Raw genomic sequence first — 13171 nt, 5'->3', positions numbered from 1 at the left:
AACAAATATAGTTCCCAAACTCCTCACATTTTTATCTCTACTCAAATCTCCACTTCATTTCCTCAATAACTCTAAGGAAACCCATGAAATTACCCGATTGAAGATATGAATCCTCATATTCGACACAGCCACCATGAAAAACCCAATGAAACCATGACTTCTTTTGTAGCGCTCTTCTTCCACTCTGATAACGAGAGAAACAAAAATGTCAAAACCCCCACACCCAAAGTGAAAAAAGTTCCAGCCATCAAAGGGAAAACGGTTGATGAAAATTAGGGAAAGGGGCTGTAAAAGTACTGATAGTCCAAGTGATGAGAAAAACACGAACATTAACTGCTCCCAGATTGAACCCAACAATTTAGCCAAGTAGACATTGTTGAACCAATCTTGACCAATCAAAATAGAAAAATTTTAGCCAAATCCTTAATCTAATCTTATTATTGACACACCCTTTCCCTTTGACATTTAAATTTTTTACCTTCTCTTTATCAAATCGACCAGTAGCCGTATGGGTTTACATCAGTTGGGGTGTAAAACAACGACAAAAATGAATAGAGAAAATGCCAGTTAATATATATATATTTGCATTTTTGGGATTATTTATTTATTTTTTAATATTTTATAAGATACAGGTGGCATAATCTGATTGGCTGTCATTTTTTTTTTTAACATCTGTTAAAAAATGGATTAAAATCTATAACAAAATAATATTTTAGATACAAAATTGAATGGAAAAAAGTTTTTTAAGTATAGGTGAAAATGTGAACTAAGCTTTTTCATTTTAACGCCTACCAATACCCATTCCAAGATTTCACATCCCTAGGGGTAGGAGGCTTGAGTTCTTCCACAAACTTGTCTAAAGATTGTGGCTGCCACAACCCGACAACACATTTATTCATAAAAATAGTGCCTAATGTATTTTTCTAATTCACCAAGTGATTTGATCTGATCTGATACGAGTTTTATATGTAGTCCAAATGCTAACAACACCCACATCAATTCTTTTGCTATCCAAATAGATGTGGATGGACTGGCATACCTCTCATGTGCCTGCCTCACCAAACTTCTATTATTTTGATAGACGGATAACATTTAAGTTCATGATTCAACATTAATAAATAATTTTAATATTATTAAAAATAAATATAATTATTATTTTTTAACAACTGACATATCATGTTTTTTGATCGATTGTTAATGTATCAAATACAAATTCAAAGATTGATGGTGAGTTGTTGTTGGACCCTAGAAATCTTGTCGTTTGTGAGCAGCCTCTATTCAATGGAATTACTCTCTGATTTGATTTGATGAATCTATGCCTCAACGTGGTGAAGGAAATGGAAATGGGTGGTTTGATTTATAGCCACTCTTGCGAAAAGAAATGGTGACCCAGCCTAGCAAAGGATCCACAGTCACTGATGACTATGCAATTACGTGTCAATCTTTTATTGGAAGTGTTTCCAAAATTGGGAGCCTCATCTAGAATTAGATTTTAACTACAATATGCACAAGAGTTGATTACGCATGCCTTGAACGAAGATGCATGGTTGTTCACCGTTTACGACGCATTTTGTAGGTAAGACTATAGGAGTTTACGTACTCGAGGATGGATTGTATTTCAACTCTTTTATTAAAAAGATAAATAAAATAATTTTTATGTATTTAAAAATATGTAAATTAGTTTTTTTTAAATAATACGTGAAAAATATTGAAATTTTTTTATAAATAAATTATAAGATGGTCACTTAATTATTAATTTTTTTGATCTAGTCACTAAATTTTTTGAAATTATAAATTTTTGTCAATCTGAGCTGATGTGAGTTTTTTATTGGTCTAGTAACATAATGTTTACATATTATATCAATTTGATCCTAAATATAAAAAATTCAACAAATTTAGCTGTAAATGTTTACAAAATTTGTCATTTTAGTTCTAATTCTAAAAAGAATTAATAAAATTGGCCCTCAACATTTAAAAAATCTATCAATTTAGTCCCAACTCTAAAATTTAAAAATATTTTTAAAAAATCACTTTTAACCCTTTATAACATATCAACTAACCCATACAATTTTTTAAAATAAGAAAAAGGGTATCATCTCTCAAGTCACTCACATTAATTTTTTCTACTATAATTTAAATGTCACACTAAACCAAACCAATTAATTTGGAACCTATTTGGAATAATTGGTCGCATTACTACCTGAATAGTTAACGTTTTTAATGCCTTTATTTTCTTTTGGATCTTAAATTTTTTTGTGCTTTATCCCAACTTTTTAGAATTTTTTTTGCAAGTGACTTGAAATATAGTACTTTTTTTTCTTATTTTAAATCTCACATGGGTTAGCTATAGGGATGACAAACAAACCTGAATCTGACAGATTTCGATCTAATACGATTTGGTAGGGTCAAATTTTTCTGTTAAAGTTGGGTGTCGAGGCGGGTTAATTTTTAAAAATAGTCAGGTCGGGTTGAATTTAGAATGAAATTGCCCAGCCTACCCCGAGATATTTATGAAATCACCCTCAATATATATTTAATATTAATTAAATTAAAAATCCCAAAAATGCATTACTACCAATATCATTCTACCTCCTCTATACTAGTACGTTTTCACCCCTATAAGGTTATTTCTCCCATTTTCTATCCTCTTAATTTAATAATTTATTCAAATAATATTTGTTCTTTTTTTTCCTATCCTGTAATCACAACATGTGTGTAAATATACATTAGCACACACCTCTAGGTATATATCATTACTCAAATCTAATAAGAAACGGTGTCAAATTTCTTCATTTAAAAAAATAATTAATCATAATTTTATATAAAAAATTAAACTCAAGTCAAATCGGAGCTGAGTATACTATTAATTTTCAAGTTCTCAATGGCTTAAAATTTTTAAATTTGGAGTTAGAGCATGGAGCTAGAGCACCAGATTGATGCGGATTAGACAAAAAACCGCCTTGCCTTGCCTTGTTTCCATAACTAGTTAGCCGATGGGTTATAAAGGACTAAAAATGAAATTTTTTTATAAAAAATAAATTTTTTTTATAAAAAATATATTTAAAATTTTAAATTGACAAATTTTACAAATATTGAGGGCCAAATTTATTAAGTATTCTAAAATAAAATTAAAATTACAAAATTTGTAAACACTGAGAGCTAAATTTGTTAAATTTTTTTATATTTAGGATCAAATTGATAAAATATGTAAACAGTAGAGGGCTAATTTTGTTATTACACCAATAAAAAAGGCTACATCAGCTCAGAACGACTAAAATATTTAATTTCGAAAAGTTTAATAACTAAATCGAAGAAATTAATTTAATTAGGTTATAGTTTATTCATAAAAATATAATTTGCAACATGTTTTACAGAAAAACCAATTTACATGTTTCAAAATATATAAAAACTAATTTTTTCAATTTTTTCATTATAAAGATAAAATACAATTTAGTCTTAAATACGAGTTCCGGATTATTGTTCCGGATAATATGAATCTATTATTGGGCTTTGCCTCTTGGCTGGTAATAGTTTTTTACAGTTAATATTGCGCGTATTTTAAAATTCAGATAGGTGGTTCTCGATTGATTTAATAATAATTGAATAATTATAAATCATTCACACAGCTTCAATTTCTAATTTTTTATACGGGTTCACCAATAATTTGGCCAATATTCAATTTTATGCCCATTGGTCCAACCAGTTGAAGTATCATTCACAATTCAACCATCCAACGTCACTGTATAGGGCAGAATCCATTTTAATTTTATATTCTAAATTATTATGATCTCAACTTAAAATTTCACTTGATATTTTTCAATTGATGTGACACATTCACTTGTCATCTTTTCACTGCTTATCTTCGTTCTTCTTTCCTTGCGACAAGTAGCATGTAAAAATTACGACTGCTTGTTCTTGGAATAAATTTAGTAAAGTTGAGATACTCGGTCAGCGCTTATTAGCAGGTAAATATTTAATGCATGCTTGGTACAAACCATGCTCATTTTAGTTGAGTTTTAATGACAGGCACCTCAGATTGGCCTGGCAAAGATGCTAGCAAATCTTTCACATTTGGTTCATTTGGGTCAACTCCCGGAAGCTGTAACAGTCGTAACAAGTCTCAACGCCGGCAAAATAAGAAGATATTGATTAAGAAATGCACATTTAGCTAGACTTACTGAGGATAGGATGGATGACATAAAAGATTGATCTCTCAACACCTTGCTGACAGCTGACTGCACCGATGAATCCTTTGAACCCTCTTGCATGGACATCTTAAGTGCTGCATGCAAGAAACAAGACCATTTTGTATATTTAATTAGTAGTGGACGACAATGATGCAAGCATTTAGCTAAAGTTATAGATCTACAAGAAGTTCTAGGATCAAGCATCTTAAACTGCTAAAAATCCAACGTAAACCAATTTAAGGAAAAATCCTGACACGATCAACCGTATATACACCTTTTTAGTTAATAAAGGGAGAGAGATAGGAGTTGTCCAGGATCGATCCCAAGACTGTTGTCAACTAAAGACATAATATCAAGTCCTTTGTCACTCTACATGTGCCTTCATCGACAACCACATATATACTTAACCAAAAGGCATATACAAGTATAACCCAACCAAAAGGCATATACAAGTATAACCCTTACAGTTCAGATAAAACACAGCATTAAGAATATGAACTAAACCTACTATGACATAGTTCTTTGGTAAGAGGATTTAGCAATATTTAAATATTTAGATTAGCAGGAGACCAATATGACATTGCAGTCACTTGGAGCATATATGTAAAACAGAATTTACAGAAGCATTTCGTAGTTCTTCTGAAACAAAATAATTAGTAGACAATGATCTCCTTCAGCAAAGGTGGTATGTTAAGACAACCAACACAAAAACAGGACCTACCCATGGCTAGTTCCTGATCACCATTTGCTGCCTCAGACATCTCAGCATCATCCACAGACAAATCAGATCCTGGGACATTCATTGACAATGCAAGGGCCTGCTTTAACAAAGCATCATCCTCATCCTGCCACAGTATGAGTTAGCCAAAGCCAATTTTAAACTTAAATCAACTATTTAATACTAGAATGAGGTAATCTGTCACATGGTAAAATATATTAACTTCATAGTAGGACCAATCATCGGATCAGCAACTTTTTCTGTTGGAGTTGCATTCTGTGAATCTGATGGTGCTTGTGCTTCCTCCCTTTTTTCTTGTTTTCTGGCTTCTTCAGTGCCCCTCTTGGCAGCAGCTTCTTGCCTTGCTCTCTCCTCTTCATGCAAAACCTTAAAGCAAGAGCCAGCTCTGGATCTATATTTGGATCGATGCCAAATTCAAAATCAGAAGCACCAACAGCTGCAGCTGCTGCAGCAAAGCCACTTCCTCCTCTATCCCCAGAGAACACAGGCGTGCTAACAAAGGAATCAAAAAGTTATATGATTGGCACAAGCACTATCAAGTAAGCAATATAGCCTTAAGAGACATGTCCCATAGCCTCTTACTAATTTCTTTTATAAGAAAACCAAATACTTCAGGAAAAGATAAAATCAGGAATAGCCAAGTAAAAACCTCATAAGCACATCAGAAAGTGCATTTTGACCCAGAGGAACATGGACTATGTGACTACTGTCATTATTAACAGATGCAAGAAGAGACTTCAACTTTTTGGGCTTTCCATTATCATCCTCACCAAAATTGACAATATCAAGAGCTACACTATTCTTTTTAAGCTTCTTTCCTATCATCTCCAATGCCTTCTTTTCATACTTAATGGGACTGAAAGCATAAAAAATAAGGGGGGAAACGATTATATTTGAAATGAAGAAAACAAGCAAATAGAAGGCTAACACGATATACCTTCCAGCAAAAACTATAATCCTTTGCTGCTGGTTTTTGTTTTGACGATGCTTCAGAGCCAATTGAGCAATCTGAATTCCAGTTGCTAGGTTCATCTCACCCCCCATTTCAAGACCTGTGTAAAACATTAAAAAACATATGCTGCTTTTATTGGAAAAATAGGGATAAGAGGCGAAGGAAGATTATTTTTTATTCAGAAATCCTTAAAATACAAATTTTAGGGACTAATCATTTATCATATGCTGCTTTTGCATAAAATGACACCATCAGTGAGGACAAGTTCTCCAATTCTTCAGTAAGAGATAAAGGTGCTCCTCTTTTCCAGAGGTCAGAAAACATCCATCTTTACACTGCACAACATACTTAAACAGGTCATAGTAACAAAATGCCAGACTCATGTCATATGAACAAAATAGCAAGCCATATCAAGACAATTAATGCTAGTTTTCTTTCAACATATAAGCCAAGTTTTCTATTGACAACACCACCACCAAAATAGTGTACACTGAATTTAATCTATCCGAAAACAAACTGCAAAAAATTTCAACATGCCTAACCTTTATCTTCAAGTATAACAGTAACATGGAAAATCAAAACACAAATTTCAGCAGAGCATATATATTGCCACAATAGTTCAAAGAAGCCATACTTTATTTACGATGTTAGCTTAAACAAACTCTATCTTCGAATATGACTCAAAATAAAAGAGAAAATGGGTAAATTTCAGGTACTGTGCATGCAAGAGAAGATTTTGCCTAGATCACTGGTAGGAGTAGCCAACTGTGTTTTCTGGATTGGACTGCCATTAATTTATTAAAGGCAAAATCAAATTTCCCGTTTGCCATTAAGAAAAGGAAACACCTAGGGGACCTTTGGTTCATGGAATGTAAGATTACGGTAATATGATTTACTTAGCACATCACAGAGTATGTTACATTATCCTATATGGTTTATTATTTGTTGATAGGAATGTAAGATTATTTGAAAGCACATTTTACTAAATTATCATCTTATAGAATTTTTTTTCTTTTTTGAACATATATAATAAGTAAAGAAGTCAAAACAATTTTATACATCATTAACATGAAAATTGTTTCTTTCACTACCGATGAATTTCTAAAGTTCACAATAAAATTAACAAAATAGCATCTCTCTCTCGAAATACATTGAAAATTTTATATTCTTAATTCAAATATGAAAAAAGAAAGTTTTGGGCAAAGCTTTCTGCCAATTCAATCCAAAGATATAAATATTAATATAATTTTGTTAAAGTACAAAAGAAATGCTAATCTGGCTCCGGATTCTGGTTTTGTTCAAAGCTAAGGGAAAGAAGCAAGAACAAAGAAAAAGGAGATTTTTCTTTTAATCAGACTTGATATTTTCTTTGGTTTGAAGTCTAAAATTAACCAAAATTATAAAAAAAAAATGAAGTAATAAAATTATCCCGAAGTAAATCTAAGATTACTAAAGAAGAATGGTAGGGAGATTACTCAGATATTCCAAAATCTTGACACGGCTGGAAATATAAGAATAATGGCTCTTCGAAATCCAAATGTGGTAATGAGTTATTCTGGCATCTTACATTACCAAGCGCCACAAAGGTAACTACATCCATAAATAAATAAGATAAATGGAATAGGTTAAGGTAAAGCAGTAATTTACCTGGGTTTTAGCACCACAGGTAAGACTAATGGCATCAGTTTGAGCTTGAAATCGAGACGGAGAATAATCGTTGTTTCGCATCCATTCCGAGTTATCAATGCACATCTTAGTCGCCTGATTAAAACCCATAAATTGAAGAAAGGGATCAAGGAGGAATCTTTAGCATTGCTTTCCCTCAAGCACCATTGTTTGTGAATTCGAAGATAGAAGAGTAGCGTTGAAATAGAAGAAAACCCGAGATTTTACTTGATTTTTAGTGCACTGCCCCCTGTTTGTGTTTATTCCGGGGACAAATTTAAGTGCTCAACACTTAACTTTTCACTTTTACCAATACACCCCTCTTGCTAGTTTTACCGCTTCATCACTTCAACTATTAACTTTTTCATTAAATTATTAATAAATTTACAATTTCTTCACTTAACCAGTGATTTATCCATTAAATTATTAGTAAATTTACAATTTTTTCACTTAAATTAATCATTCAACTATTTAAAATTTAATTTTTCATTTTACTAGATTGTTAAATTTCTTTTAAAGTCTGATTCGATGGATAAATATACATTTCAAGTCCTTATCCCCTTAATACATGCATAAAACAGGCAATGATGATCATAAAATGAAATCAACCTTTACCAAGATGAGTCTTTCTCTTCACTCTTTACTAGCCAATTTTCATTAAAAACAAACTCACTCTTGTATGAAGTAAAAAAGAGTGAAAAACATTAAAACAGTTAGATCTTTATTGAACAAGCCTAAAAATAAGTGTACAATGCAACAATTTGAATGTGATGATGGTATGCACAAATTTGCCAATAGGCCGTTAACAACCCCATACAGACACCAAAACCAAATGACAAATCAACAACACATTATTTTGAAGTTACAAACATACAAGGACATGTCTATACATCAAGTGTTCTAGATGGGTAGGATGATCGACTGTTCCTACTGATTGGTAACTGAACGTAAACATCATGAACCTCATGCTTGTACACTTCCCCTCTATCTCTATCAATTGCGTAGCAGATGTAAACAGTGTCAATCACATTGTCCAACACATGGACGAAGAATCCCAGTACCAGGATTAGCAGCACCCACGCAAGAGCCGCGACGGTGTACATGTTAACCCCTAGATCACTAACACCCTTTAAGATCGCACAGACCTGCATTTTAGGAATGTGATTGTCAGGTAATTCAAGTAAATGAAGGGGGAGAAGGATAAGAAGGAAGTGTATCGGAGACTCACTGCAATTGCATAAACTGCTGAAAGGACAAAAATAACTCCTGCTAATAAACGAGTTGATACGGTCTCCACAAAAACAGCAGAGAGTAAGTTACGTCTTAGAAGCTCGTATGTCATCCTCGCAGAGGTGCAATATGCCTCGCCAGTTATTGCCGCAAAGTTGATAGTGAACTTGTTAAGAAAGTCTATCGCAGACAGTAGGGCATTAACACAACACCGGAGAACAAGATTCACTATCCCAGGAACATCTTCTTCTCTTGCACTATCAACAGCAGCACGCACCACTCGAACAACAAAGACAAGTAATCCAGATAGACAGATGGTGCCAGAAGAAGGACCAAATGCATTTCTGCACGTTTATAGAACCAAAAGGGTTAGAAAGGTTAAATTTAACTATTCTGATAATCAATAGACATAAGGGATGCCTTGAAAGTATGTCCGTTTCGATTCTCAGTGTTGCAGATGTTTCATTAAGACATCTTTCAGAAATTACCTTACCAACACTAGGATATAGTGTTCTGGCTAGTCGACAAGAAGCTAAAAGGCTGCCTAATCTCAATCGAAAAGGACCTAATCTTAGAAAAGAAGTCAACATGCTGTATTTTGGCATGGCAATTTCAACAAAGAAACTAGAGAAGTAGCTCTCTTTTCATGGCAATCTAGCCCTCTATAGAGATGCATAAAGGAACTAAATGAATTTCATATACTAAGATAAAAATCCATCACAAGAAACACCAGAAGGCGAGGAACACACTCTCAGAGTTGTTGTTAGGAACAAGATCGTTTGACCATTCGTCACTCCATTCAATCAAATGCAAAACAATGTCGTCAAATTGAATCCACAAGTCCAAACCAAAGTGAATTGCCACCATAGTGACCTTCCATACTCAAGTACAAATACTATACTCATATACATCATGCAGCTATAAACCATACTAAAATCGATGTTATCAACTATGTGCCATTACAATTATCCTAAGGTTTATCACCAAGATCTTACTCTTTGATAATTAATCTATTTAAACAGTCTGGTATTCATAATGTAAGCATGCATCCAAAGTTCAAAGCAGTCACTCAGAAACACAAAAATATAAGTTCCAATTCAAGCTTAGTTTGAACTACCCTCACAGAGAAGCACAAATCATCTATAATAATACATTGAATGCATAGATCTTTATTCAGAAAAGCTGAAAACAGTAGGAAGTTACCTCAAAGATCTTCTTATGCTCCGGTGAGGTTTCGTATCATCTTTGGAGAAGTACCACTGAGCAATGGTGCCACTGGTAACATATACCTGAGCTTCCACCATACCGGTCAAGGACCACAACATTGTCAAAATAGCCAATGCAAAATAAGCAGGTACCCAGCTATCTTGTTTCCAAACACAAGTATACTCTCCATTCGATTCTTTAGCCACAATTTTCCCATTAAACCTAGAAAACACCAAGAACACAACAATTGACGCATAATAAGCCACCAATCCAACGGTCAACAACGGTATCACCAAAAACAACCCTAAATTCCTCGAAAGCGCATCGGAAGCAACCCCGATAATCCTCACAGTCAACTCGATCCGATGCCAATTAGCCACAATGATCCAAATAATAACCCCAACTATTAACAAAATGAAAACAAGCACCAAAATTCTATAGACCAAAGGGAAAGCATCACTACAAGAAGAGCTCAAGGTACAAGCAACGAACCAATAAACATCAAAGAAAACCGGCATGATTATAAAGAAAGGAAGCAAGACATAAACGATCTGCTTCGTGTAGTGTTTGAGTAATAAAAGCAAAAGTAAACATATGGGTACACTTAAAACTGAAGTTATCACAAGGGTCCATACTAAATACGTCCAAAGACTGGAACTTGACAACGCAAAAAATGAAGTTTCAGAGACCCATATTTGACTTGATAAAAAGGAAGTGGCTTGAACGCAAGAAGTGGAATTGGAATCGTAAGTGAAGGCCGAAACGTTGGAGTAGTTGTCGTTTCGATGGAAGATTGAGAAAATACCGAAAGCGAAAGTGCAGAGGACGAAGAGAAGGAAGAGTATGAGGAAAGGGAGGTCTTTGAAAGGTCTGGGCCCGTAATTGAAAGAGATCTGGAGGGACTGAGTTGGGTCGGATTCGGAGGGATCGGATTGAGGTGGTTCTTCGATTGGAGGAGATGGGTAGGCAGAGCTGGTGGTGGGTTTGAAGAGGAGAGGTTCGGTGGAGGAAGCGGCGTCGTATAGAGATGTGGATTTGGAAGTGGTGGTATCTTCTTCCGTGCTGCCCATCGCAGCGACGAATCAAGGGACGGAGAAAACAAAACGACCGTGGGGAGAGATGTTTTATCTGATTAGAAAGAAGAAATTTTAGGACTTATGCTTTCAATAATTATTTTTGTTTGTTTTAGTACTTTTTTGGGGATTTATTTAATTTTATATTTATTTTGGGGTGTTTGACTGTTTGTTCATGGAACGGAAGCCGAATTACTAAAACTAAGAGCTGGAGAAGAAGATGAGTGGGTTTGGACCGTTTGGTCGTGGTGGAACGGAACTGTTGAAGTGCCACGTGGAACTATTCATTACTAAAATAAATATGAGATAAATCAATTATATTCGGGTGAAATATTACTTAAAAAATGTCAAAGAAATTTTTAAAAAATTATAATTTTTCTTTTTAAAATAATTAAAGAGCATAAATAATCTTACATATTTATAATTAAATTTCAATAATATATTTTTAATTATTAGAAAAACACTAACTGAATTTAACAAGTGTACATAATGAATTAGTTGGAGTTGATGATCACATATCGGACTATGATTCATGGTATCAAAAAGCAACAATAAAGGCGTTCAAATCTTATTTATTCAGTCCATTTTTGTTTTTTCATCTTGTTAATTTTAGTATTAAAGTGGTCTCACAGGTAGGTAATTTATGACAGATTTTGTCACTCCTACATCAATCCTTTTTTTCTTCTGATCTAAGGGAACGTTTCGTTCACAATACAGATTATACCTACTAGGTGATTTCCCAGAATATAAAATTATCTTTAGTAATCTTAAAATTACTTAATACATTATCAAATATATTTTCCATTATTTTATTTAACTGAAATATAAATCTTATTATTTAAAGTATGAAAAGTATTATTAAATAATGATACACAAAATGTTATATTTTCTCAACTAAAAGTAGTACGACAGAATGTAATAAAGTAGACATGCTAAATTTTGTCAACTAATAATAATTAAGTCATCATTATGGGTTGTAAAGAATATAATTTTATATCACAAACATATATATTTCGCTCAAAATAATTATTTTAGTATTTTATTTAATTTTAACATAATTACATAAAATACCCTCAACGTTTAATATTACGATTTTTTAAAAAATTGATAAATGTGAATTAATCATCAATCAAATGATAAATCTACGAAATAGCCTATATAACATGTCACATAAGCACAATAAAACATTTTTTTCTCAACGCTTTCTCAAATTTTCTCTCTTTCACATTCAAATTCGAATTAAAAATACATATTTCAAAAAATAAAGAATAGAAATTAATAAATAACAAAAGAGGATTAAACTCACACAAAAATATTTTTGAAACAAACAAAGGAATGACAGACTCAATCTTAAAAAAATGAAAAAGGAAACATTAACGTTGAAGTAGTAGAATAAGCAAAGTTCCCTTGTCTTTCTCTGTTCAGTCTATGTGATTAACTTGTGAGCTAACTGAGTTTAGCTCAAGAGAGAAAAAGAATGAATCAGGAAGTGTTTATTTATAGCTTCGTTGCTCGAGGAGCAACGATCTTAGCTGAATACACTGGGTTCACTAGGAATTTCTCAGTAATCACAACTAAGTGTTTGCAGAAACTCACTTCTTCCAACAACAAGTTTACTTACAATTGTGATCACCATACCTTTAATTTTCTTGTTGAAGATGCTTATGGTAATTCCCAGAACTTTGATCTTTTTCTTTCTTTCTCTATTTTTTTTTCTCGATAAACAAATAGGATTGTGGAAGGTTTAAAAGCTGAATTTGGAGGTTAAAGTTAGTAGATCTAGCTAAATTAGTATAAAATAGGATGTGGGATTTGCTAGATTTTTGTTAAAACACTAGAAAGTTAGCTTCTTTTTGTTGTAAGGATTCGTTTTATTCTATTTGGCTGGTGAGAAAACTGAAGAAAATGGTGATGTGCATATAAATATATATATATATATATATGTATCTATATTATGTTTTAATGGATTTCATTAGTTTGCATGCCTTTTTGGATGTCTGCTATATGTTAGTTCATTAACAAAGATGTGTTGATTAGAAAAAAAAACTAACAACTCATGGAAGCTTTGAGAAAATCTAGAAAGAGGGAAAAAACTAAAGATGTGTTTGGAAAGAGAAAA

General features: G+C 32.9%; 1 protein-coding gene and 1 pseudogene across 1 annotated transcript; both read right to left on the bottom strand.

The window, feature by feature from the left end:
• Nucleotides 1-3893: 3893 nt before the first annotated feature.
• LOC107916971 (26S proteasome non-ATPase regulatory subunit 4 homolog) lies at nucleotides 3894-7821 on the bottom strand (annotated as a pseudogene).
• Nucleotides 7822-8243: 422 nt separating this feature from the next.
• LOC107916745 (CTL-like protein DDB_G0288717) lies at nucleotides 8244-11229 on the bottom strand. The gene is made up of 3 exons (XM_016846112.2): nucleotides 9977-11229; nucleotides 8772-9117; nucleotides 8244-8688 (listed from the first exon to the last, which is right to left on the bottom strand). Exons 1-3 carry the CDS (start codon nucleotides 11047-11049, stop codon nucleotides 8428-8430), a joined length of 1680 nt encoding a protein of 559 aa, XP_016701601.1. The 5' UTR covers nucleotides 11050-11229; the 3' UTR covers nucleotides 8244-8427.
• Between the last annotated feature and the right edge of the window lie 1942 nt (nucleotides 11230-13171).

This window comes from Gossypium hirsutum, chromosome A01 (assembly GCF_007990345.1).
Source record: "Gossypium hirsutum isolate 1008001.06 chromosome A01, Gossypium_hirsutum_v2.1, whole genome shotgun sequence".
In the NCBI taxonomy this organism is placed as follows: domain Eukaryota; kingdom Viridiplantae; phylum Streptophyta; class Magnoliopsida; order Malvales; family Malvaceae; genus Gossypium; species Gossypium hirsutum.
Note: the sequence above shows the minus strand (reverse complement) of the source record. Positions and strands in the feature narration are given on the sequence as shown.

Coding starts and splice junctions, on each gene's coding strand:
- LOC107916745 (XM_016846112.2), bottom strand. CDS start 11,049: ATGGGCAGCACGGAAGAAGATACCACCACTTCCAAATCCACATCTCTA. Junction 9,118..9,976: donor AGCATAAGAAGATCTTTGAG/GTAACTTCCTAC, acceptor ATAAACGTGCAG/AAATGCATTTGGTCCTTCTT. Junction 8,689..8,771: donor CAGCAGTTTATGCAATTGCA/GTGAGTCTCCGA, acceptor CCTAAAATGCAG/GTCTGTGCGATCTTAAAGGG.